Genomic DNA, 24303 nt, shown 5'->3' on the forward strand with positions numbered 1-24303 from the left:
GAAACAGGGCAGTGTCCCCAGCTCCCGCAAAGTGCTTCTGAGTGAGGAGCATGGCTCGGCCCAGCACCCCCTCTCCCACCCCGTACGGCCATAGAGAGATCTCCCCACACCAGCACCGAATTCCAGAATTGGGAAAAGCTGGAGCGACAGGAGCTGAGCGCCGTCTCCCGTTTTCCCACAGCCTTGAGAGATCAGACAGCACCGAGGCCCGGAGAGCAGAGCTGCCCCACGCAAACCCCTCTGTTCCCGGAGGAGCAGGGGGTGCAATCCCAAATCCCCAAATCCCTGAAATAAACGGACCACAAGAGCCCAGGGGGGAAATACCAAGGTTGTAGCGAGGCATCATCACACCCTCTGAGCGCTGCTCCTGGGTGCAAAGTCCTTGAGGCCACCACAGCGTCACCGCGGGAAGCACAGACAGGGGGCACGCGGGAAGCACAGACAGGGGGCACGCGGGCAGCTTCCCAAAAGTAGAATTTTTATTGACGGTAAGGGAAAAACTAAAAACAAAGAGAGCCAAAAAGGAGCTGACAACACACAACTAGCCCCCCACCCCCCCCCCAACCCCAGATGGGTTCGACATCCCTGGTAAGGAGCTGCTCCCAGTCAGATTCCCGTCATACAGATTTTGATAAAATTAAAAAAAAAAAAAAATAGCGTTAAGGTTAGTACACCTGCAGCCTACGGCAGCCCTGCGCCCCAGTGCAGGGTCCTGGGGCCTGGCCTGGGTAGAACAGGACTGTGTCAGCCCCCCAGCAGTGCTGAGGAGACGGTGATGAAGCCAGGACCTGCATTTCTCTGTGGAAACAGCTCTGCTTTGTCTCCAGGGTTGCTGCCATTCTTCAGGAGCATTTACATGCAAAAAAAAAAAAAAAAAAAAAAAAAAGACCTTTGTTTCTTAAGATGTGCTGTTCTTGCTCATTTCCTAGCGAGAGGAGGCTAACCAGGAGCACTTGGAAGGAACAAAGACTCTGCCTCCATAGAAAATCCCTGCTAACAAAGCAGGAGAGAGGAAAGTGTGTGCAGCAGGAACTTTCCAGTTCAGAAACGGCTCTCAGCGCTGGCAGGCGCTCTGCAGTACTGCAGCGGGCTGTTTCGGACATGATCAAAGTTATTATCTGCCCCACTCCCAGGCCCCCCAACATCTTTCCCAGCCAGAGAGACACGGGCCTCCGGGAGGTGCCCTGGTTGTCGGTGCGATGTCTCTATACAACGCATTCAAAACAAAGCACTATTCTTTATCAGCTCCACAGAAATCAGCTTCTCTGTGAAAAGTTTCAGCACACAGAGGGCAACTCCAAGCAACAAAGGAAGAAGGAGCATCGGCTTTCACCACCGAACTCTGCTTCTAAGCAAACCCACTGCTAAGAGGAGAGGGCAGGCAGGCAGCACAGGGTGCAGGCAGAAAACCTCTCCACTAGCGTTCAGTAGAAACACTATTTATTCACCCCTCGTGGTTACAAGCGGGCAGGGATAAGCGGATACGGAGGAGGATGCCATGCACTCCTGGCTGCTTCGCGTTCTCCACCACAGGAGCGGCTGCTCTTGCAGTGTTTTAGCCCATGTGTCTGTCCCGCGCTCAGGAAAAGCTGCCCTGGGCTGGCGTTTCGCTGCGCAGTCTGATTAAAAAAAAAAAAAAAAAAATCATCATCAAAACTAAAATAAATATTGTTCCAAAAGAAGCCAGAGGAGAGAGCAAGCCTTTGGTACGCCAGCTGCATTTCTCTCCAGCAAGACCCCGAGCCCCGGCGCTGCTGTGCTAGACCCCTGCGAACCCAGCTGGGGGTTGGCACAGACTCCGCAGAGCCTGTTACGCGCGAAACCACGGAGCAAACCAACCACAGAAGGTTTTGTTTTGTTTTTTTTTTTTTCTTTTTGAGAACTCGGGTTTGCTTGTCACAACCCCTGCGACACCGCTTTGTGCTCTCAGGACGAGGAGAGGCGACTGTCAGGGTTTAGGAGAATCCAAATGGAAGGAGCTCGCTCCAGGCCGACGGTCTGCGCTTCTTCCAGCTGCGTTTGCTTCCCAGTCTTTGCGGCGAAAGCAGACTGCTGTGCACGTACAAGGACAGGCTCGTTTGACCTCATAATTGCTTTGCCGAGCTTCCAAAGTGGTGAACCAGGGCCTGGAGCGCAGAGGCCGCCGCAGCGTCCGTTCCTATGATATATTTTTATATATATAGCATATGTATTTAGACCAGCCCTGCCAAGGCTATTAATTCGCTCAGGTGCGTGTCACCAAGAGTCATTTCCCACCATCTCATGACGTATAAAACAGGAGTTATGTGGCTAAGGGAAGGGAAGTTGTTTTCAACTGTTTACTCTCCCTTCCCCTTCCTAGAGGGGAGAGCGGAGGTGACGGGTCAGGTCCAGCACGGCCTATCGATCCATCTCATCCAGCAGCGGCGTGGCGTCCCCAGCGATGGACATGGGCGTGCTCTCAATCATGGGGCTGGGAGAGGGGCGAGGAGTCAACCTCTGCTTCTGTTTCCTCCGTTCGGCCTCCTTCTCCTGCAGCCACTGCTCGGCCATCTTCCCCCAGTCGATCGCAGCGTGGCTGTTGGTCCTGCAACGACACGGGCAGAAGGTGAGACGTGCTGGTGAGACAGTTTCCCGGCCCTCCCATGGATGGTATCCCCACCACGCTGGTTCCCCAAAAATCAACAAAAGCAATCACAATGGGACACAGACGGAACACGTGCGCCCGGCGCCGGAGTCACTCACTTTGGCTGCTGCCTCTGCCTGGAGCTGGACGATGGTTGCGACTGTGTCTGCGACTGGGTGGACTGGGGCGTGGTGTTGGCCTGGAGCTGGTACTGGGGTGTTGTAATCGGCTGGCTGGGGGTAGTGTAGGAGTAACTGGGGGTCATCAGAGGGGTGGCCACCGGTTGCTGTGCTGGAGTAGTGAAGACCTGCAGAGAGCAGATATCGTCAGGGGACAGCCCTGGGCTGCGAGGCAGAGGTTCTGCATTGCCCCACTCGCCCAGGGGGCTGGTGCACACCCCCCAGTCCTGCTGGAGCCCCTCCTCTGGGCAAGGAGAGGTTTGCAGCGACCATTGCCCAGGGAATGAGGGGCTGCAGGGCAGAAGGAGCAACACCCTGCTGAGCACAGGACGCTTCTTCCCCTCAGAGTCCTCGATCGCCCCCCCAACCTGGGCCAGCAGGGCCACCGCAGCCTGCCTGCCTTGCTCACCCCAGACAGGGTGCAAGGGGAGGTGATTAAGCCAAGCCAAGCAAGAGATGGGCACAAGAGACACCTGGGGCAAGCCAGCAGAAATGACATCCTGCAGTGGGCATGAAGAACAGACAAATTCTTCCCCTGCGGGCTGCAGAGAAGGCGCAGCAGCTCCCAAGACGGCTCCCTCCCACGTCCCAAGCCAGCTGGGCTCACCGTTTGTCCAACGGAGTGCCTAGTCTCTTTGCCTCCCGGTGTTCACCTCCCTTTTCCTTCAGGTTGTCTTGATGATTAATATACATTGGGTTATCCACAGTCCCTGCCTAGCCCCAGCTCAGCATTTGCTGTGCCAAACTCCGTGAAAGCCTCCCAAGGTGGTCTGAAAGAGGATCGCTCCTCCCTGCAAGCCTTGTCTTGCAGCATCTCTTCATTAGGTGTCTCTAACAGCTGGGTGTGTTTTTTGCACCCAGGCACCTCCGTCCTTCTGCAGCTGGATTTAGCCTCAGTGTCAGCTGGGGAGCTGGGAGGAGGTAGGTACCAGCACACATGAGGAAAAGCTTCAGCGTGAGCCGAAACCGTCCAGTTCCACCTTATTCCCCGCAAAGCCTCCGGGCGTTCGGTCAGGCTGAGGCGTTCGCCTGCCGGTGCAGCTCGGCGCTTAGCACGCTGAGCCGAAAAGCCCTGCAAACTCAGCGCATAGTTTCACAGCTTAATCTCTTCCCCTGGCAGCTCACGCCGCCCATTCCGGGGCACAATCGGAAGGTTGTGTGCCCTCACCGCTGGATCCCACCTCTCCACCCTGCCACATTCCTTGGGGGCCCGAGCAATTTCCTACTTGCTTCAGCTCTCCCCGGAGCAGGGCTGTATTACACGCCTCATTTCCTCAGCCGCAGGAGGCAAGAAGAAACGTGGTCTAAGAACCCAGCCAGGCTCGCCCGTGCAGCGCCACAGGTACACGACTAGGACTGGATGATCCCAGGCAATGAATAACCCCCCAGGCTCCCAGTGGAGCCCCCACGGGATGGTTTCTAGGAGCAAGGAGAAGCCATGCAGCACCTCCTCTCAGAAACCGAAGTGACACCTACGTGGTACGCGCTGCTGCCGCCTCCGCTGCCTCCGTAGCCGTACTGGCTGGACGCCCACTGCGCAGGGGTGGCGTTTGGGTTCTGCCCCTGGCCCGTCACAGCAGCGATGGCACTGAACATCTGGGAGGTCATGTTCTGCGGTAAAGCGTTCACCGCCCGGGTCAGGTCTGCAAGAAAGACTCATCTAGTGAGACAAAGCAGAGCCTGGAGAAGGAGTTCGCATCCTGATTCCAACCACTGACCTGCCAGGTTAATGTTAGCTGGAGTAGCGTTAATGGAGGCTGGAGTCCTGGTCCGACTGCTACTGCTGGGGGTAATACCTGTGTAAAGTACAAACCAAGAGAGATGGGTCAGTTCTAGAAGAGCAGATGTTGGCCTGAAACTCAGGATTTGAAAAAAAAATGCAGGCAACACTCGTGCTGACAGGATGTTGTGTTACCAGGGAACGGTGTGTGCAGGATTGTACAGTGAGGGAGGCTAAGGGAGAGGAAAGGGACAAGCCCAGCCTTTGCTGCACGGATGAAAGATCAGCTCTCAGTGGGTCCGTGGAAGTGTTGCTTTGAAACTTCCCCCACACAGAAAATCCTAGGACACATTTCAGGGACAAAGAACATCAAATTCTCCTTTAATAACTGTCCCTATGGGTGACACCAAGGAAACAAACAGCTGAGGCACGCAAGTTTTGGGGTGTTTACCTGGAACAGGGTCCTGATAATGATCCTTAAACCACCGGAAGAGTCCGTTCACAGTAGGGAAGACCTGGCCCCGGTAGCGGAATCCTTCTGGTGTCACTGTCACATACTCTATCCTGTGAGGAGCAGTGAACGCAGGAGAGCACAAGAGATCAGAGGCTGCTGCACAGCCGTACCTGCCATTGTACAACACCCTCACACTAACGGGTCACAGTCCGAACAGACAGGGCCTACAAACTCCGGCGATGGCCGTACCGATAGTGAACGGACAGACCTGCCCCAGACACTTCCGTTTTCTTTTCAAACAATTGCTCCAAAATACCACACTTTTCCATGCAAAACTCTACCAATCACTGCCTAAACTCCCGTGACAGCCTCTGCACAGGGCAGTGCTGCTTGTCCTGGGGTCTCCTGGGTGAGATTTACTGCTAGACACGGGTCCTCTACTGCCAGGAGGCCAAACCCTGGGTAAGGGGAGGCATGACTTATGCGGATACTGGCAGAGCTGGAAGAAAAACTAGCAGCAATAAGCTGAGGTGTGGTGCTGGTAGAACTCAGCTGCAGATGCCAGGCTTGCCTTTCACCTACCTTGGTTTGCCTCGGGGCTGATATCCCAAGAGGAACTTGCCAGGTAGATCTTTACAGGCACTGATAAAGTAGGGAATAAATGTGGGCTTCTCTTTCTTGGTCTTTATCAGCAGCTCTTCCAGCTTCTAATTAGAGAGAGAGAGAGAAAGAAGAGAAATGCTCAAGGAGCGCCTACATTTCCAGCAACACACTGGGCCTGCAGATATCTCCCTGCATGCTGTGGTCAGCCCTTTTTCCCTGAGCCCTGATGCCAGCGCTCCAACAAAGACCACCAACTGCACCGTTCCCACGTAGGGTTGGTGCACAAATGTCACCGGGTCGCAGAAAGCCAATACTCTCCCTTCAGTGGTATTTGCTGGCAGGGCAACCCTCTGCTGCTCTGACACACTGCTGTAGCACATCACACTTCCATGTCCTACCTCAGCTGCTCTGAGACAGAATCCCCAGGCACCTACATCTGGAAAGTGACTGCCAAGCCCAAAGCAACAAGAGGAAGATCAGACAGCTCAGTCCAGCAGCGGCTCAGACCAGACTCACAGTTTAAGACCCGTCCTGAGATAAAGAAACTTCTACTATGCTCCTTCACCTCCCACACAAGCTACCACAGCCTGGGACAGACTCACCTTCTTGTCTCCACCATTGCAGTCCTGATAGTATTTGTGATTCAACAGGTCTCTGGCAAAAGAAGCCATTGGCTGGACGTAGCGAGCGACAATTTCATCCAGGTCTTCAAACTCCTTTGGACACACACATTTAAAGAGATATTTAGGGTGCACGATGAGGAACTCTCATTCTAATACACAGCTCTCAGTCATACACTCTGCACAGCAAGGCTGGATGTTTTGAGAAAAAAAGATGAATGAAGAGCTGAGTGTCGTCTAAGAATCTGGAGGACCGCAATGGAAGCTACTCTCCAACAGCCTGAAAGCAGCTGCAAGGCCAGAAAGGCTGTGCCAACCTGTCTCCTTCCCCACCAACTCCTTCCCAGGCACGCTCTGCAGGGCTCTTACCTCAGTGTTAATCCAAAGCATGGAGCCCAGGCTGAAGGCGTTCTCCTTGCCCTCTTCTCGGACATCCACGTGCTGGTAAATCCCATCGTTCACCTTCCAGGTGACAGTCAGGTGGTTCTCCCCTTTGCTACTCGGCCGAATAATCACATCCCCTTGGTCCATGGTCTCCATCATCTTCTCAGCTTGCTTGAAGCTAATGTTGTGGAATGATGGGTGAGCGATTACCCTCTTGATGTAGGCTAGGGGACAAAGCAGAGTGTTTGGGCTTTCAAGAGGAACTGCTTTATGGCAACCACATGTCGAACCATGCTTATTCTCCTGAAGCACCCTGGGCAGGCTGGCATGACGAGGGAGAGGAACATTAGAGACTCACTTGTCCGCTGCTGCTTTCTTTTCAGGTCTTCTTCCTGTTTGTGATCTGCTGCTTCAGTGTCAAAGTCATAGTAGGTGTCTTTAGGCAGTTTCCACTCATTGTTCTTATCCATCAGGTCTGAGGTCCTGCAGGTCAGGTCTGCACTGAACTTCTCAATGTCAATCTTCATAATCCTGCAGTGAACGGTCATTCCCACCTACGGGAGAGGGGCAGGCAAAGCTGATCAGCAGGTTCAGCTGATACCCCAGCCTCCCTGCACTACAGAGCAATCACGCTGCCAATGAGGAGGTGCAAATTACCTCACCTACTTCAGACTGATACAGCCTTTAAAAGTGATCCTTCCATTCCAACCTCAAATCAACTGATCCCCAAGATGACTAGCATCAAAAGAGATTAAAGGAAAAACAGACAGTTCTCCAGCCTGTCTACTACCTATGCTCCATAACACACAGCAAACTGCACGTCTGGAGGCTGAGGACAATTAAGTTTGATATGTTACATCTCTTTAATAATGGAAGCAGCAAAACTGGACTTCAAGATGCGCAAGAAAGCAGTTAAGTCTGTTCAGAAACACAGTGGAAGACACCCAAAGGACTGCTCTAATAAAATGGGAAACAGAAAATACAGCACAAAACCTGTAAAGTCTTAGTCCAGTTAACCGTGCTGAAATTAATGGCTCTTTAAGAAATGGTAAGAGACCTCTAAGCTTACAGGATTATCCATCACCTGCAGACTGTCACGGGGATTCCAAAAGAGAGCAAAGATGTTAAAGCTCTATTTTATCACGTGATAGAAATACGTGATTCTGTTTCTTTCAGAAGCCCAACCCCTGTCCTGAGCGAGACCGGTAACTCTGATGACCCCCACAAATGAATTGAGACAGAAGAAAAAGCTATGAGAGAGGGAAAGTGACCCTTGCATATCTAACAGCAGTCCTGTGAACTCTTTAGAAAGCCAGAAACAAAGGGCAGCTCTGCATTAGAATGCCTTCTGGTCTCCTAAACCCAGACTTTAGCCAGACTATAAGAAATCCTCCTGCAGTGCGACTTGTTAACTGATTAACATGGTTCTCACCAGCTGCCAAGAGAGATTTGCACTGTGGGAGAAGGCCACTAACCAGAACCTGAACTCGCTGCTGATTTAAAGTCCTTAAATGAAAATAAGGTTTGAAAAGTCCTTTAGGGAACAGTGTCATTAACCAAACTTTGAATCTTATTGGCTCCAGGCTCTTCCAGCTCTTGCTGGAGATGTGAAAATCCACTGCTTTCATACCTTCACCCTTTCTTCTGGCCGCTTGACCACCTTATCACTAAGAAATTTTGTTGGGATGAAGCCAGCGACACCATTATCCAGACGTGTCTTCACTCCAATGGCCTGACCTGGGCAGGAACCACTGTCAAAGTGGTTCCAAACCTTGAGAAAGGCAAAAGGAAAAGTCATTCAGCATGGAAACAAAACAGCCCCGGCAGCTCACACTCAAACAAGTCTAAAGCTGTGTCAGCAAACTGGCACAGCCAGCAGAAACACATGGAAGTGTAGGTGACAGAGGACTTCAATGATTGCTACCCAGTAAGGCAATCTTCCTACTTCGGTTCTGCTCAGCTCATGGGGCTTCTCAACAAGGAAGGTCAGAACATTTTTAGAGCCTGAACACAAGCTTGCAGCTAGGGCTTGTTTCTAATGAATGCTATAGGGTTTTAGTGTCATGGATTACCAAGGCTGGAATTCAGCAGTGTTTAGAAGAGACCTAAAGTACAGCTGCATTAAGCAGCAGGGAGTCCAGGTAAGTTCTTAAAATTGAGAAGGTGGCAGAATAACCCTCTGTTCTCAGCGTCACAGGCAGTTTCTGTGCGTAAAACGCAATCCCAGAGCACAAACAAGCCTGCTTTATGTATTTGCAAAGAACGGGTCAGCTTAGCCCCAGGTCCGTTTCACTCCTAGCCCAGCTCACTCAAATCCATAATGCAGCCATAAAGGACCTGCCAAATCTATACTGAAGCACTTGGTCAAAGATTATATTTGCAGCCAAAGGCCACGTTCAGGTTGGGATCCTGGGGCACTGCAGACACAATCTTGGCTCTGACACCTTGTCTCCCAAGAACCCTACAAAACACTCAAGCCTGCCGACAGCAGACTCCTGACAAAGGCAGGCCCCTCAGGAGAAGCAGCCCCACCTCGCTGAGCTCTGGGAAGTTATCCTGCTGACAGAAAGGGCACTGCCAAAGGCCAGTTTCATCGTTCCGTATCGCCTGGTCGTAGCTCTCTCCTTGTGGCCGCCTGTGGGCTATCCCAGTCACATTGCAGATGATCATTTTCCCTGTGGAGCGATGGGAGAGGAGCAGGAAAGAATGAAAAACTGAAAGCCAACTGCAGGGCCAGGCAGTTCTCCTGATCTAAGGCAGATGGGCGTGAAGGTGTCAGGAGACTACCCAGCTACTTGAAAAGCTGCTTCACATACGTGCAACCATAGCACCATCCCACCATCCCACTCACCAAGATCCCTCTGCCCCACCTTTACACCTCCTAAGTCAATTTAGGATGACAGAAATCAGGGATGTAAACAGGGATGTACCTATATAAAAAGTCTCTGGAGTTTCTTTGGTCAGCATATTGAAGACCTCTTCTGTGTTTGGAGAACGGTATGGGGTTCTCAGGTCCTTGTACCTGCAGCTTAGTTCAGCTCGAATGTCGTATAAAGTGATATGCTTGTCACCGTAGCCCTGTGTGGTATTCAAAGGTTATAAAGCCATGAGCAGCAGGAAGGAGGTGAGTAGGGAATCCAGTACAAGTTATGAAAGAACTCAAGGAACTTACTGAACAGCAAATTTAAGAAAGAGGACTGAACAGGACACCACAGTCACAGGATGTTGAGGAGGTCAAAAGTACCAACACATTCAGAAAAAAAGTTAGATCGTTTCAAGGAGAACAGCTTAAACGGTCTAATTGCTGTCTCCTGCCTGCTTCCTCCCTCTGCCCCAAGCATTCTTTCTGTAAGCATTTACTACATGCCATCGTCAGACCCTGAATACTCATCATGGCTGTTTATACGTTTTAAAACGGCAACAGCTAAATCCTCAGCTCCTAAAAAGGATAAGAATCACCAGCCAGAAAATGTAAGAAACTGAGCCAGACAGCAGAGCTTCTCCTCTGTTTCTCAGCACCAGGAACCCCCAGCGCACCTGTCTTTCCAGTTCTTCAGCAAAGGCATCAAGATCCAGGTCTTTCAGACGCTCAGGGTTCTCTAAGATCTCCTCCAGAGCTCCTGCAGGATTAGCATCCTCTGCAGACTCATCGTATTCCAAGGCATCCACTGCCATTTTTCTTGCCCATTCATAAGTTTCAGGATGGACCCTAGACCCATCTAGGACTTCGATGTAGGAATCAGTACTGAAATAAAACCAAAGCAATGTTCAGATAAGGACTCTGCAGGGTTCCAGAGTCACCTCCTTCAGCTCAGGAATAAAGCACCCTGTTGAGCGCCACCACTGGCTGCGTGGCTTTGTCACCGCTGCCCTCCACGGAACAAACGGCTCTAAAAAGGACACAATGAACTCCTCATCGCTAAATCAACGGGAGCCAGGGCAAGACAGGACAGATTCCAGCCTGCAGCTCCTGCGCTGCAGAGGTACAGCCAGGCATTTTGGATGCCAGGTAGATTGGATCACTCTGTACTACAGCTGCCCTACGAGCACCCAGCGCTCTACAGTTTCTCTCCTCACACAAAGGAAGTGTCGCCGACTGGCAGCGCAACCATCTGCATCTAGCAGGGGCCAACACGTAGCCTCATCCCAACAGCATCTCTGGGACTTGAGATATCCCCTGCCCGAACCAGGGACCTAGTGGGGTCGGATCACTCAGCGTAAGGATTCAGCCAGCTGTCCTTTCTCAGACTGCTTCTCAAAGGCAAGAAGGATTCCATGGCAGCCCTAGAGAAAGCACATTTCCAACAAGCGACCCTTCCGTGCAAAGCAGTTCGGGATTTAGAAACTAGGTTACCACTGCCCTCCAAACACACATCTCTTGTTTAGTTACCAGCAACCTAATGCTCTACAAATTTCCCAGTATTGCTACGACTTTAAGAGGAAGCTAAACTGCCAAGTTATGGCTCAAGTTTGAAACTTTAGAAAAATAAAATACTGCTGGTAGGACTAGGCAGAAACTAAGCAAAACTGCACACGGGTTACTGACAGATGTCGATGTTAGGGAACAACTGTATTCAGTTTAGTTCCTCTTGACCACAAAGGGTCTTTCAAACCATAGCAAGCTATATAATGAATGTTCTGCAGCTCACATTGCTGGGCGAGTTTAGCTGCCCTTAAGAATCAGATTAACCACCAGCAATATCTGAACTTGGCCAGAGATCAGAGGGGCCACACAAACTCCCGGGAACACGGGCTCCACGGATTCAGCCTGTCGCTCACGCTGACTCCACACCCGCTCCGACACTGAACGCGACCCAATACCCACCTATCGCCCAGCGAGGCTGTGTCAATTTTGATGAAGCCAGCACAGTTGATAAACACCTTGGGTCCCATGTGACACATCGTAACCAGCTGGGTCCTGTTCTCCAGCCGTGTGTTGTTTTGTTTTAAGATCTGGAGAGAGAGGTAATAGTACAAACCTCGCTATTCAAACAGAAGGGTTCTCCGGGAAAAGCAGAGGACTCACACCGGACGCTGCGGTGTTCAAAGCCTCTGACATAATCAAGCCCATCACAGCTCATAAATTGCTGCCTGGGTCTCAGCATTGCATGGAAGGAGATGATTCCACGTGGAACAGCTCCAACTCTCGGGAAAAGCGTTGGCTTTTTGCCCTGTGTTTTCTACAGCACGGAGGCGTCTTGATTCTGTAACAGCGCACCCGTTCCTGTGGGTTCGGGAGCTAGCTAGGACTGACAGCTCTGCTGAGCTGCTTGGGTCTATCCAGGACACAAGGGCACGCATAGCTTCGGGGTCAGGCGCAGTGAGATTACGCATCGTAAAACACACATCAACGGAGCTGTCAGCTGCATCTGGCACACGGGACCCTGACTCACCTCCTAACAGCACTGCCATCAGCTCAACTCGCACGTTATGGGTGATGTGTTGCTTTTGTAGGCAGGGGCAGAAGGCTCCTTACCTTGAGCAGATGCGTGCCCTTGCGTGGGCCCAGGCCACACACGTACTGCAGCAAAGCCTGGCTGTGAGGGTGAGCGATCGCCCGATTGACGTCCACTCCCACCTCGTTCACGCGGTTGATGAATTCGCAGTAGAGGGCATTCAGCAGCTCCTCCTTCACCACGTGCTCCTGACAGAAAGGAGAGGAGTTAGCCTCGCACAGAGACTTTTCCACCAGCAAGCTGAGCCAAACACCCTCTCGGAGTCACCCCTGCAACCAGCCTAAAGGCAGGAGGCAGATGAGCTAAAGGAAGCAAAACACAAGGTGCCGCGTAGCCTGAATACAGCATGGAACAGGCAGAACTCGCACCAGTTCAACTTGGAATACTTTTCCTTGACAGCAAACTGTGCCAGGCCACTTTCTCTTGTAGAGAGGGATCTTCCTCGCCCAAGGATCTCACGAGGAAAAGTTACCTGCAGCGGGTGGAGTTTCAGGCAGAGAATATCCTCATCGGAGCTGCAGACCTGGGCAAACTCTATGAGGGGATCCTGAATGCGGCGAGCGAGGGAGACGGCTTGACGCAGCAGGGGTGGGTAATCCCGGAACTCATTCTGCAAGAGGCCAGAGAATCAGGGAAAAACCCAACGGTGTTTTCACACTTTGTAGCACAAGTAGCAAAGACACATCAGACAGGAGTTGGAACAAGGGAAGCATTTGGTGCTCAGGGCAGAGAGAGACGAGGTCAAAGGCTCCCAGGAGCTCTGCTGCAACCAGGAAAGAAAGAACCTCGTTCGCTCAGCTGAGCAAGATTCATTTCGGATTACATCAATATCCACTTTGTACATCTGCTGGTGCTGATCTCTTCAGGGAAGCCTAAATGTTTTGCCTTGATCCAAAGATCAGTACGTCACTGTCTAGATGGATCACGTGAGGCAGCGGATGATGCCAGGCAGGGCCAGCACAACAAATGGAGGATGAGACAGCACAAATGAGCAACAGACTAAGGGACAGCTGGAATAACAGAAGGTTCACCTCAGATTTCTTGCTGTTCATGTAGAGAATGGCCAGTTCATTGTCCACCAGCTCCACCCCGATAGACGACAGCTGCTGCCCTTGATCCAGCTCGTGAACAATTCTCTTTACATCCTCCATCAGCATCTGAGCATCCCTAGGGAGAGATGGCCAAGGGGATTGAGGGGACAGTGCAAAGCTGGGTCCTGGAATCACTTTGGGAAAGAACCCCAACAGGTTACCTCACACCACGAGCAGGAACAGGGAAATGTGGACAGGCATGAGGAAAGGACTGCAAAGAGAGTGGGAAGTGGAAGGAACACGAAGACTGACCTGTTCTCGCCTGCAATTGTCACCACATGAGGCTTCTTGTTCAGGAGGAATTTTTTCAAGGTTTCAATATCCTGGGCCTGGAAAGGAAAGTGAGACAGGTCAGAGCAGAAGAGCTAGAGGGTTTCTGTACTGAGCTAGCTACCTGGGTTCCTGTTTCACAGGGCAAACCCTCCCCCACTGCCACGCTGATCTGCCACCATGACATGAACATCAAACATCTTTTCCACAGGCCAGCCTTGCAGCTCCTGACTGCTATAAGGACAAACAGGAAAGCTCTGCAGGGGAAAGCATGGCATCATGCTCTGATGTTAGAGGAAATCAGTGCAAGTAGGGAATGGAAGTCAAAAGCCTGCCCCAGGCTTCAGTAGGTCCCACAGCCTCTTGTCATTATAACATGACCAGGGAAATGGGAGAAAAATTCTGTAGCTGTGAGCACAGAAGCTCACAAACCCCCTACCAGCAGAACTCAGGAATAGCAAGACCTTTAACAGGAGCAGAAGAGATGAATTGGAATCTAACTGGCAGCAACTGTTCTGCCAGAATAATTACAGGGTGGGAAAAAGGCACTATTCTTGCATGCAAGAGTGACAAGGCCTGAGCTGTCTTCAGACTGTTCCTCTCCAGCCCACAGGGGATTGCACGGTACCAAAAGCAACGTGCAGACATTCATCTCGACAGCAGCTGCACCAAGGCTCACCTTCTTTTCCCTCTCTTCCTCACGCCAGGCGTTCCTTCTCTTTGTGAAATGGGGCAACCGGAGGAAGTCTGTAACCTCACCCTCTCCATTAACAAGGGCACAAAACACGGGGTGGTCCCTGCAAAACAGAGATCACTCAGACACGGAGGACTGATAAAGCTGTACATGGATCCAGAAGCAATTCCTTTCCTCCTACCTGGCTGAGGAAAATGCAATGCCTAGCACCCGAATCCCTTTCCCTTGGTTTTCATCCATGAAATCATCATCTTCCTCCACTTGCTGATCAGGACGGTATGAAGCTACTTTTAGCCAGTTGTACAGTTTCCGACTGCAAGACTGGTAGAACAGAGAGAGGAGTGAGAAGATCCACTGCAGGTGCTTTGGCATAGCCCTTCTCCGGAGGGGAGGCTGTGGACTGCTCAAGGCAGCAAGACACTATATGCTGCCAGGGTTTTGGGATGAGCTGTCCAGTACCATGGAGCCCATCTTCCCACCGAGATATCTGCTTTTCTCTCTATCCTTGGGAAAGAACCAGACTCAGGCCCCTGCCTGCCTCCTCCTCCTTCCCAAGAGGCTGTGTATGGCCTGTCCGCAGCTCTCCCCAGCACGCTGCAGGACTGTTAGCATTTGCAACCCCAGGTCTGACTCAAACCCACCTTGAGGACATACTCCTTGGCCTCCACCAACAGCTTGTTCTTCAACTCTTTAGCCATCTGCACGTAGAGGAACTGGTTGAGGGACCGCTCAATGGCCATCGTACGCTGCCGGTTCCACTCTTGCACCTGGTGGCTGAACTCATCCCGATAATAGAACTGTTTGATTTCCTCAAAGTACGTCTGGTCGCTACCATAACTGCAAGAAATGAGAGGAGGAGATCCAGAAAGGCTCCAGATTGCCACTACCACTGGCAGATTTTTTGCCCAGGGATGTAATAGCAGCACCTCAGAATCAGGGAGCTGCCTGGAAAATTTACAGAAGAGCCAATCCTCCCATCAAACACTCCTTTAGCTGCAAAAGCTGTGCTGCTGGACAGATTGCAGCTGAACGCCCTGCTGGCAGTTGGCCTGACCAGTGCAACATGGGACAGCCCACAGCCACTCCAGCGCACCCATATTGCACAGTGTGGCTACTCAGATGTGCAGGGAGCACGTACTGTGGGTGGCTGGCTGGGAAACAAGCATCCTCTTTCACAGAAATCCTAAAGGCTTCAGGGTTTGCCTTCAAACGAATAAGACAGATGTCTGCTAAAGTTTTCACTAAGATGAAGAAAAAAAGCAAGACCCTGAAAGGCTCCTTGACTTTTAAGGCACAGAAAACCACCAGGCCATGACTTCCAGGAGCAGTTTGGGTTACAGAAGAGCTCTAACAGCACGACAGCACTGGATAAACGAGCTCTGCCAAGGCGTGCATCGCACAACCAGCGAGGACTCACCCTTCCACTCCTTTCATGTCGATGCTGATATCTATAGTGAGCAGTGCCTCCTCCTCTGCCAGGCTCATTTTCAGGAATTGGTCATCTCGCAGCTCCTTCACAGGCTTGTTCTTCAAGTATTTAAAGGAATAGGCATAGTGGGCTTCATCAATATCCTGGGAGAGGGGAGAGACAGTCAGCATGCATGCAGGGCATTCATGAAGAAAGACCCTTCTGTATACCACAGCAGACAATGGTTTTTATTCAATACCCCTTCACCCCTATGCCTGCCAGTCTGCATTTCCTTCCCCAGCAGGACACAGTGGAATTCCTACCAAGTCCCAGAGAAACAGAGTCTGTTCCAATAACTGAAGGCAACATCTCAACAGCAAGAATCAGGTCTGATGAAACACTGAGACTAAAAATGCAGCATGCTGCTGAGCTGGCCTCTGCAACAGCCCAGCTCACATGCTGCTCTGAGATTTATTCAGAGTTGCCACTGACACGGGGGGAGTTTCCAGATACAAAAATGTGCACTTGTATGTTATTTAGATCCTTCCCTGAATTGACCCACAGAGTCAGAGCTCCCTTCCTTACCTTCTTCCCCTTTTTAGTTGGCGAGATGTTGATTTTAGCTCGCTCTTGGAAAGTCTGTCTCAGGACCTGCCTGACCAAAGGCTCCCTGGCTATCTGCAAAGCCACCATGTACCGAGCTCCTTCCAGCACAGCTTCAGGGCTTGGGAATTGACTAAAAGCAAAAAGGCAACATGAAGGCTTAGGACTTGAGAATCATAGAATCATTTTGGTTGGAATGCCCCTGGATCCCCTCCCCTGGGTCACATCCGCAGGACCTCCACAAAGATCCCCTCGCCACTGACCTACACACATAATCCTTGGCCAGCTCCAGGGGCTCTGCCGGGAACTGCTCCGTCTCGTGACGCTGGTAACTGTCTCGAAGGTTCTCTCCAAACTGCTCAGGTGTCAGACCAAATTTCTTAGCCAGGCCATCTGGTAAAAAAAAAAAATAAGAAGAAAAATAAAAATCAAACACAAAACCAATGAGGATGAGGGTACTGTAGCTTACACTGAGCAAAACTATCAGTTCTCCTTCTACAGGTAATCCACGCCACCCCAAAGAGCATGTGGGTTAGGCCACTGCAAGCTCAGCATGACAGAGGACAGCCCTTACCCAGCCCAGCTGTTTGACAGATGGTGTACATATCCCGACGGGAAGCCTGCTTCAGCTCAGGTCCTTTCTGCTCATCATCTTCTGCATCCTCCCCTTCACCTATGGGAAGGATATGTCTAGCCAGGCCCCTTTACAGAGGCATCCAGACAACAGCAGTGTGCCAGAAGCACTGCAAAGGGATTAAACACAACCTACATTGTGCAACAGAGCCCCTACATTCCACAAACACATCTCAAAGGTCACAGTAGCCTTAAAGTTATTCAGGGTTAGAAAGAAACACCCTGAAAATGCTAGCTTCTCTCCAGTTTCACTCTTTTGCAGTTTTAACAGCAGTACCTCTGGGTTGCACGTTAAAACACACATCAAGGTGGCCGATTCTTGCTTTGGCCCCTGCCATGAGGGGTGGTGTTCAGGCCATCAGAAAGCAGCACCTTGTGTAGCAAACTTTAAGATTTTTTCAGAGATGCCTGGAAGACCTGGGACTAACTTGAGAGAGAAGCGAACAGCGGAGATCCTCCGTGCAAGCACATGGGCTTTTCAACAAACTTTCTTACTATTCTTTTGAACCAGGATTTTCAACCAGCCCACCATTAGGAGACTAAGGACAAACCTTCCTCCTCTTCGCCATCCTCTCGGATACGCTTTTGCTTCTTTCGAGCAGCCTTGGCAGCGTTCTGCATCTTGGGGATGTCTCGCCCATAGTACAGCAGGAAGTGATTATACACGTCCTTCAGCTCGTCCATGGACTGCACGTCCTTCAGCCTATGGCATGCAAAGCCAGCATGTTACAGAGCACTCGAGGAACCTGCTCTGGTGCAGGTCAGGCAGAAAGAGCACTTGGGCTCATCTTCCAAAAGAGTTTTAAATCTCATTTCTGGCTTTGTGGGGAGGCCAAAGCCAATGCACTGCAGGGGCCAGAGCGCCTGTGCTGTTTGGGCAAGTTAATGTGCATTTTAAGTAGTTTTGGAATGAACAGAAGAAAGTCACGGCACCGTACCTCTCCATGTCAGTAGTATCCAGGGCCCTTATTCCATCTGCCAAGGGCTTGTCTGGGTCAGCAGAGATTTGTTCGTACTGATAAGCCTGCATCTTCTCAAACAGCCGTGTCAGGTTCTGCTTGCGGATCTTCAGCTGGGTCCACTAACATGAGAAGAAAAGGCTCGCAGTGAAACGCACCCTCATGGTGTGTCACATCTGTCTCCTCCCTTCCCAAGCAGGGGCTCCCAGGATCTTGGGATATTTGTCATAAAAAAAAAAAAATAGTCATCAAAGTCTTCACCCACAGCCAAGCCCAGATGTGACACGTGACAGGTCTCATCTCAGAGATGGATTATATTGACAGAAAAGAAAAAAAAATCAATGTTTTAGTAGAGGAGGAACCTGCACTCCTTGCAGGAAAGATAACTACACAAAAGGAACTCAGTGAAGGGGAAGGACTGTTTTGAATCCTCTTTTGTCAGATAACCCTTTGCCACCACGTGTTAGTAAACATACAAAAAACCATGGGTAAAAAAAGCAAACAAGGTCTCCACAGCCAAAGCAGAATCTGCTGAAAGTATCAGGCTAGGTGGGAAGACCTATTAAGTGTCGGTGGGATGACAAACAGTGAAACGCTCCTCACCTTCTCATCCCACTGCCAGACCCTCCACAGGTCGTTGATGTGCAGCTCTGGCTCCACGTACTCCTTTCGGTAGAAGGCGATGAACGGGACCTGGGTCAGAAATGAGACTCATCAGCACGATGAAGGAGACTAGGCTGTTCCTGGCAGCCAGGAGACCAGAGAATGCTTCCATTCCATGTGGATGAACAAGCTAATGGGGCAGCAGTGTGGGTGATGGACCAAGCCATGCCCCAGCTCTTAAAACTGTTCCACCAATCACATAGACCAAAGAGCTTCTGCAACATCAGGCAACACCTCAGAGAACAGGTTGAAAGGACCAAACAAGGCTCAAGAGACTCTGAAATTCCTCCACCTCATCAATTTGTCCAGGATCAGGGAAATATGATGATAGCAGGCCCATCGAACAGGCCTTAAAAACCTGTGTTGCCACAGCACACATAAGATCAGCTGCACCTTCCAGTGAAGCACCATTTTCTCCACAGGAGAGGCAACCAGGTATGGTATCTCAGCCCCTTCTAGTTTGCTGCCCTAAATGCTTCCAGCAGCCCCTCTGCTAATCCTGCCTGGATGAGGAGACAGCACCTCAGACCTTATCTTGGCAACGAAGCCGAGTTGTGAATTACCTCAAAATGTTGATTTCTCATAAAATTCAGGGCTTCTTTAATCTTCTGGATGGTGCTGGGCCCCTTGCGGCTGAAGCTGCTGCTGGCTTGCCCACGGTCAAGGTAGTCAGAACTTTCCTAAAAAGGACAAACACATTGCATTGATTGAAGTCCCGAGCTGACCCCCTAAAAGATCAGCCCAGGCTAAGGCTGGAAAGCAGTGGTCCTTTAGTTAGCTGGGAATGCAGGCTTAGCTACACGCCCTGATTTTAGACCACAAAAAAGCATCCTAGGCCTGACTGGCTTAAAGGAAAACGGAGCAGCAGCATTTGGCCAAGGTAACTGATGGTTAAAAGCAGATCGTGGCTAATACTAGTTTAGTCCTAAGTGCACAGTAGCTCGGAGATCTTTCAATCATTCTTGACAATTATTCTTGCAACTTCTCCGTGTTCCTTTTTGTCCTGTTTTATGGATGCAAAAATGAAGACATGTGCATGTTAAATGACCCGCTCAAAAACCAGAAAGAAAGGTATATTGGGCACCACATTCCTCTGAGCAGACTCCTGGAACAATGTCTCCAGGCTGGAAATCTGCAGCACCTTGAAGTCCTCTTAGGACAGAAGTTGCAGGCATAGTCCTTTACCTGCAAGGAGATGGTGGGCGTTGCAAATGCGTTCCTGTAAATCCAGTCAGCTTCTTCCTCCAGCTCATCATCTTCAGCACTCTTCACCGGGATGGATCGCAACTGTGAAACGACAACAGGATGAGCAGAGGCATGTGCAACACCAGGGCTTGTGCTACCACATCTTCAAGCAGCCTGGAAATTACTGGTTTGAGCTGCAGGTTGCTTATGGGGTCTCAGTACCTCCCCCACCCCCAGGGCTTTGCTGAGGATAGCACTTCAAAGTCTGCACCTTCTGAGCACACAGGAAACCTGCATCAGCTTTACACTAGGTAAAGGCAGCTAACAATTCTGTCACAGGCTTGTGGAAAGGCCTGTGATGGTGCAAAACCTTTCACAACGATCAAGTCAGGGTACCCCCACTTCCTACCAGACTCCCAAACCCTCTGCACTATATCCTCTATTCCAATCCATCTGTGCCTGTTCTAGCCTTGTTATCACTTTTATTGCTGCAGCCATAGAATAACAGAACATAAAGCAGCTCCAAACCTTCTCTGGGCATTTAGTCCCAGCCAACCCTCTTTCAGAGTTGCTCTAATCATCACTGACATCCATGAAGATGACCAAATGTCTTCACAGGCTACATATGGCCAGAAGACGTTAGACACAGCGTTCCCTTGTGCTGTGCACACTGGCATGGGAAAAAAGGTCCTTCTGAAAAGCCGGCAGCTTCAGACGTCCCATTTTACAAAGGAGGGTAACAAGCCTCTGCACAGAATTACATTAACATACGCTTAAGGGAGACCGAGGAACATGGACTGTTCAGGGAAAACCTCATTATGGGGTAAAATTGACTCAAAAATACGAGATACCAGAATGATTCCTAGCAGCACAAACGGGAACCCACACTGAGAGCAGTGTAAGTCCCAGTCGCTTGGATTAAAGTGTGTTACAGAAACACCTCGTATGGCACAGTTACGTGTGGACTGGCATACAGGTAGCCTAGAAAATCCTAGTAAACCTTCTCCAGCACTGCTATCCAGAGCTAAAATTCATGGGAACACAAACCTGCTACCATGGGATCATAATCTTGCTATCCAGAGTGAAAATTCATGGGATCACAAACAGCATCCAGCATAAAGGACATCTCAGCAGAGCACAAGCCCCGCCACACTCCCAGGAGTGCAACACCGGCACCCAGTGGCCAAAGAGAAACTACGACCAGTGCTAAAACCAGGCTTACACAGACAGAACAGTTCACAACGTCACCGATCTGCTCGAATGCAGAGTTTTAGCCTATACATTTGACAGGTGGGATCTTCAAAGAGGGAAAAAGGGATGCCAAAATCCAGCCAGCAGCCAGGTGAGAAAGCTGGCCTGCAGGCCCCAGGCCTGCTGTACTCGGTGGGAGCTGGAATGCTTTCTGCCTGGACACCGGCACCCTCTTCCCTCACCTGGAACCTCTCCGGCATGTCTGTCATGCGGATCTCGTTGTCCTGGTCCGTGAGGTGACTGCTCTCCAGCTCACTAGGCTCATACATCTCAAAGATGCTACGCCGACTGACGCGCTTCTTGGTAGTCTTTTTGGGTCGTACACGGGTCTCCCCTTCAGCTTCTTCATCCTCGTACTCATATTCCTCCTCCATCTCCTCATCGTACTCATTGTATTTCTCAAACTCATCATAGTCGAAGTCCACACCAAAGATTTCCTGGGCTTCCTGCAAAGCACTGAAAAGGCAAAAACTATTGTTCAGCCCCATGGTGCAGTTCACAGAACACCTTTCCAGCCGCACAGAGGAGGCCACAGTAAGTCTAAGCTTTAGTTTTGCACTGAAGCTAAAAAATCATGGATAAGAAACACAACTCTCTGAGCTTTACATACAAATACTTCTCTTAAAGGACTGGGTTTGGTATGCCTATAAAAAAGAAGTCAGGGCAGAAAAGACTTCAGACATTTAAGAAATCACAGACTAAAAGCTCCGTGTTTAAATCTACCAGGCTCCTTTGGGAATAGAGACCAGCGGTATCCAACCACAAGCTGAATCACTCTGCAGTTGCAAGATCAAGTAAGCTGAGCACAGTTTTTGAGGCTTCAGGCCAATTTCTAATCAATACTTACGCATCTGTGTATCCAGGGAGCTTCTTTCGCCATTTTGGCTTCTTCAGAGGTTGTCCATCGTCATCCACAATGAAGTCATCGATGTCTGGACATCAAGAAACAATTTAGTGGTCAGGACACTTGCATATTCAACCGGTACCACTAACAAAGCTCAGCTCAGCCAGTGCAACTATGAGCCTCCACCACAGACTTAGGCTGCTGCTGCTGGCTGTCGGTCTGCCCAGCTACCCACAGCATCCCCTACACCAATCTCAGACATTCCAGGAGCCTGAGCCACAATAACAAGCTAGAAAGAACTTCCAGACACAGGCAACACATTCTGGCAACTACCTGCAGTTCAGTGCACCAAAAATGCAGTCAGAAAAGGCCTTGCTGCTTCGGACAGTAAGCAGAAAGAATTCTTGAAACGCTTTCAGTTTGGTACTAGCAGTGGTGATGGGCTGATGCTGACGAGAAGCAGGGCAGGCATGCACTGTGCTACCAAGAACTAAACGGTGCCTTAACTTATTTCCTTCAAAGCATTTCCATTTTGGAGGCAGCTTAGAGGAGACGTCCAACACCTCAGCACACGTAATGTGCTTCTGGACAAAGCAGTTTAGACAGACAAACTAAACCTGCCACCCAGACATGTTTAGTTCTAAACACTGTGCTAATCAGACCAGCAAGAGCTTGACCACAACAGGGCTCAGCCTTTAGTTACTTACAGCTCAAAAAAAAATCCTAACTTGGTTCCTGTGCTTTAATCCTAGGACAAACTTTGGATGTAACTGACCATCTGCACTCACCAGACTCGTCTTCCTCTTCCTCTTCCTCCTCTTCCGGTGGAGCAACAGGAGCTTCCACAGCTTCCCCTCCCTCCTCGCCTTCGCCATCCTGAAAGATTTCTTCAGCGATGGCTTCCTTCTCATGTTCTTCTTTTCCATAGTCTTCCTCTTCGTCATCCTCATCGTCGGACATTTTCCGCACGCGCCTGAATTTTTGCTGCAAGCGAACAGGCTCGTTAGCGCCCCAATTCCTGGCACAGACACTCAAGCTCAGTGTGGTTTCTGCCAGGCCAGAACTGCACTTCCTCTGCAGGCACCTGAGAGGGAGCAGGATGGAGCCCAGCACAGGCACAGAGGGAAGAAAAGCCCCCCCCCCTCGGAGCCAGGCTGCAGGTGCTGCCACGAAACCGCCCGCTGAGGACTGCCCTGTGTCGCTGGCATGCTGTCACCACCAGCGTTAGCCTGCCTTGAGGTGCCTCTAGAGAGCTACGGAAGGAGCTTTAGAGCCTGAGCTGACTTGGAGGTTAGCACCATGCAGGAGAAAGTTATTGCAAGACAGGCTCCTCCGAGACTGCCCTGCAGAAGTGGGAAGGGAGGAGCACAGCAGGCTTTGGGAACCAGAATAAAGTGTTTTGCAAACTCGAGGAAGCCAGTCCCCTGGGCAGGGAGAGATCCTGCTCCCTTCAAGCACTCAGCACTCCCAGAAGGGCAGTGGCAGACAGGAGGCACCACTCGCTCGCTCCAGGCAGAAACCCACCCTCCTTCGGGCTAAGACACACCACACCATTAACAGCAGCATGGGAACAACTCACTCTTTTGACTTTAACGCCCAAGTTCTCTTCAATGAGGTCAAAATCATCATCCTCCAGGCGGTCATCAAAAGCTAAGAGGAGGAAGCAGAGAGGGGGTTACACTCTCCCTTTACTAATCTGGGAATGGACCAACCAGTGAGAAAGGTACAGCTCGCCCAGGCCATGCAGACACCCAGGGCAGAGGGAGAGCTCTGCTCTCCGGCAGGGCAGCGTGAGAGCACGACGCTGTGGCCCGCTACGAACAGTCGTCGTGAAACTTACTGCGCTTTCTTTTTTTGTGGCCAACGTCATCCTCAGAGTCTCCAGAGTCGCTGGCTTCTTCCTCCTCTTCCTCATCGTCATCGTCGTTAATGAACCCTTTCAGGTTCCCCTGCTCATCTTGATCATCAAGATTCAGCTCCTCCTCTTCCTCATCTGGGGTGGAGAGCAGCAAGCGTTAGACATTTACTCACTTGTTATCTGCGAGATTCCTTGTTGGCTCTGTGCAAACAGCATCTTCTGTCACACTATCCACACAGAGCGTTTTAACTGAACACTTTGGCACAGAAACCAGCCAGCTGCTCGTGCCAGAATCCCACTTCTTGTCTCCTGGTCTCGTGCTCTCTCTGCAGAGGGAACAGGTGGAGCGGTCACACTGGGAGAATTCCTCTGCTTTTACCGTTTATTATCAAGTTGTGTGACTGCATGTCCCACGGGGGTGAAGGAGTGTATTTTCTATTGCCAAATATAAAACCCACCTAATCACCTTGAGGAAGGGAAGTACTTAAACAGCTGAGATTATTGACTACAGATGGCCATGCTATTATAGCGCAGTTATTGCTCCATCTGCAGAGTCACGGGATGTAAAATACAGCAGCAAGGAACACAGACAATTCAGCAAACTCAGGGCAGGCAGACTCACCATCCTCATCTTCCTCTACAAACTTCTTGGTTACTCTGGGTACAACCTCCCCATCCTGGTTGTACTCCTCCTCCGACTCCTCCGCTTCACTTTCTACAAAGTCAGACATGGCTGCAGTGTCTCACACACGGCTCCGCAGGAACTGGGGAAAGAGGAGACATCCATCACACCAGCTGAGCGAGCAAAAGACAAGCACTTCCC

General features: G+C 50.7%; 1 protein-coding gene across 1 annotated transcript; it reads right to left on the minus strand.

The window, feature by feature from the left end:
* Window positions 1-1423: 1423 nt before the first annotated feature.
* Window positions 1424-24231, minus strand: SUPT6H (SPT6 homolog, histone chaperone and transcription elongation factor). The gene is made up of 36 exons (XM_009947327.2): window positions 24103-24231; window positions 23463-23615; window positions 23202-23272; window positions 22411-22606; window positions 21626-21710; window positions 20961-21234; window positions 19528-19629; window positions 18906-19022; window positions 18283-18372; window positions 17659-17801; window positions 17272-17423; window positions 16662-16760; window positions 16351-16480; window positions 16070-16220; window positions 15494-15648; window positions 14718-14913; window positions 14258-14397; window positions 14062-14179; window positions 13365-13441; window positions 13053-13188; window positions 12494-12631; window positions 12042-12209; window positions 11391-11518; window positions 10103-10310; window positions 9496-9643; window positions 9098-9240; window positions 8196-8336; window positions 6924-7119; window positions 6551-6789; window positions 6164-6277; window positions 5541-5665; window positions 4956-5068; window positions 4503-4580; window positions 4261-4427; window positions 2725-2912; window positions 1424-2566 (listed from the first exon to the last, which is right to left on the minus strand). Exons 1-36 carry the CDS (start codon window positions 24209-24211, stop codon window positions 2380-2382), a joined length of 5175 nt encoding a protein of 1724 aa, XP_009945629.1. The 5' UTR covers window positions 24212-24231; the 3' UTR covers window positions 1424-2379.
* Window positions 24232-24303: the final 72 nt, after the last annotated feature.

The sequence above is a fragment of the Leptosomus discolor genome, chromosome 18 (assembly GCF_034619465.1).
Source record: "Leptosomus discolor isolate bLepDis1 chromosome 18, bLepDis1.hap2, whole genome shotgun sequence".
In the NCBI taxonomy this organism is placed as follows: domain Eukaryota; kingdom Metazoa; phylum Chordata; class Aves; order Leptosomiformes; family Leptosomidae; genus Leptosomus; species Leptosomus discolor.

What these genes read in the sequence shown, in the direction of transcription:
- SUPT6H (XM_009947327.2), bottom strand. Translation starts at nt 24,211, where the DNA reads ATGTCTGACTTTGTAGAAAGTGAAGCGGAGGAGTCGGAGGAGGAGTAC. An exon ending in CTCCCTGGATACACAGATGC is followed by an intron (nt 21,235 to 21,625) that starts GTAAGTATTGAT and finishes TTGCCTTTTCAG; the next exon opens with TGCTTTGCAGGAAGCCCAGG. An exon ending in AGCTAACATTAACCTGGCAG is followed by an intron (nt 4,428 to 4,502) that starts GTCAGTGGTTGG and finishes TCTTTCTTGCAG; the next exon opens with ACCTGACCCGGGCGGTGAAC.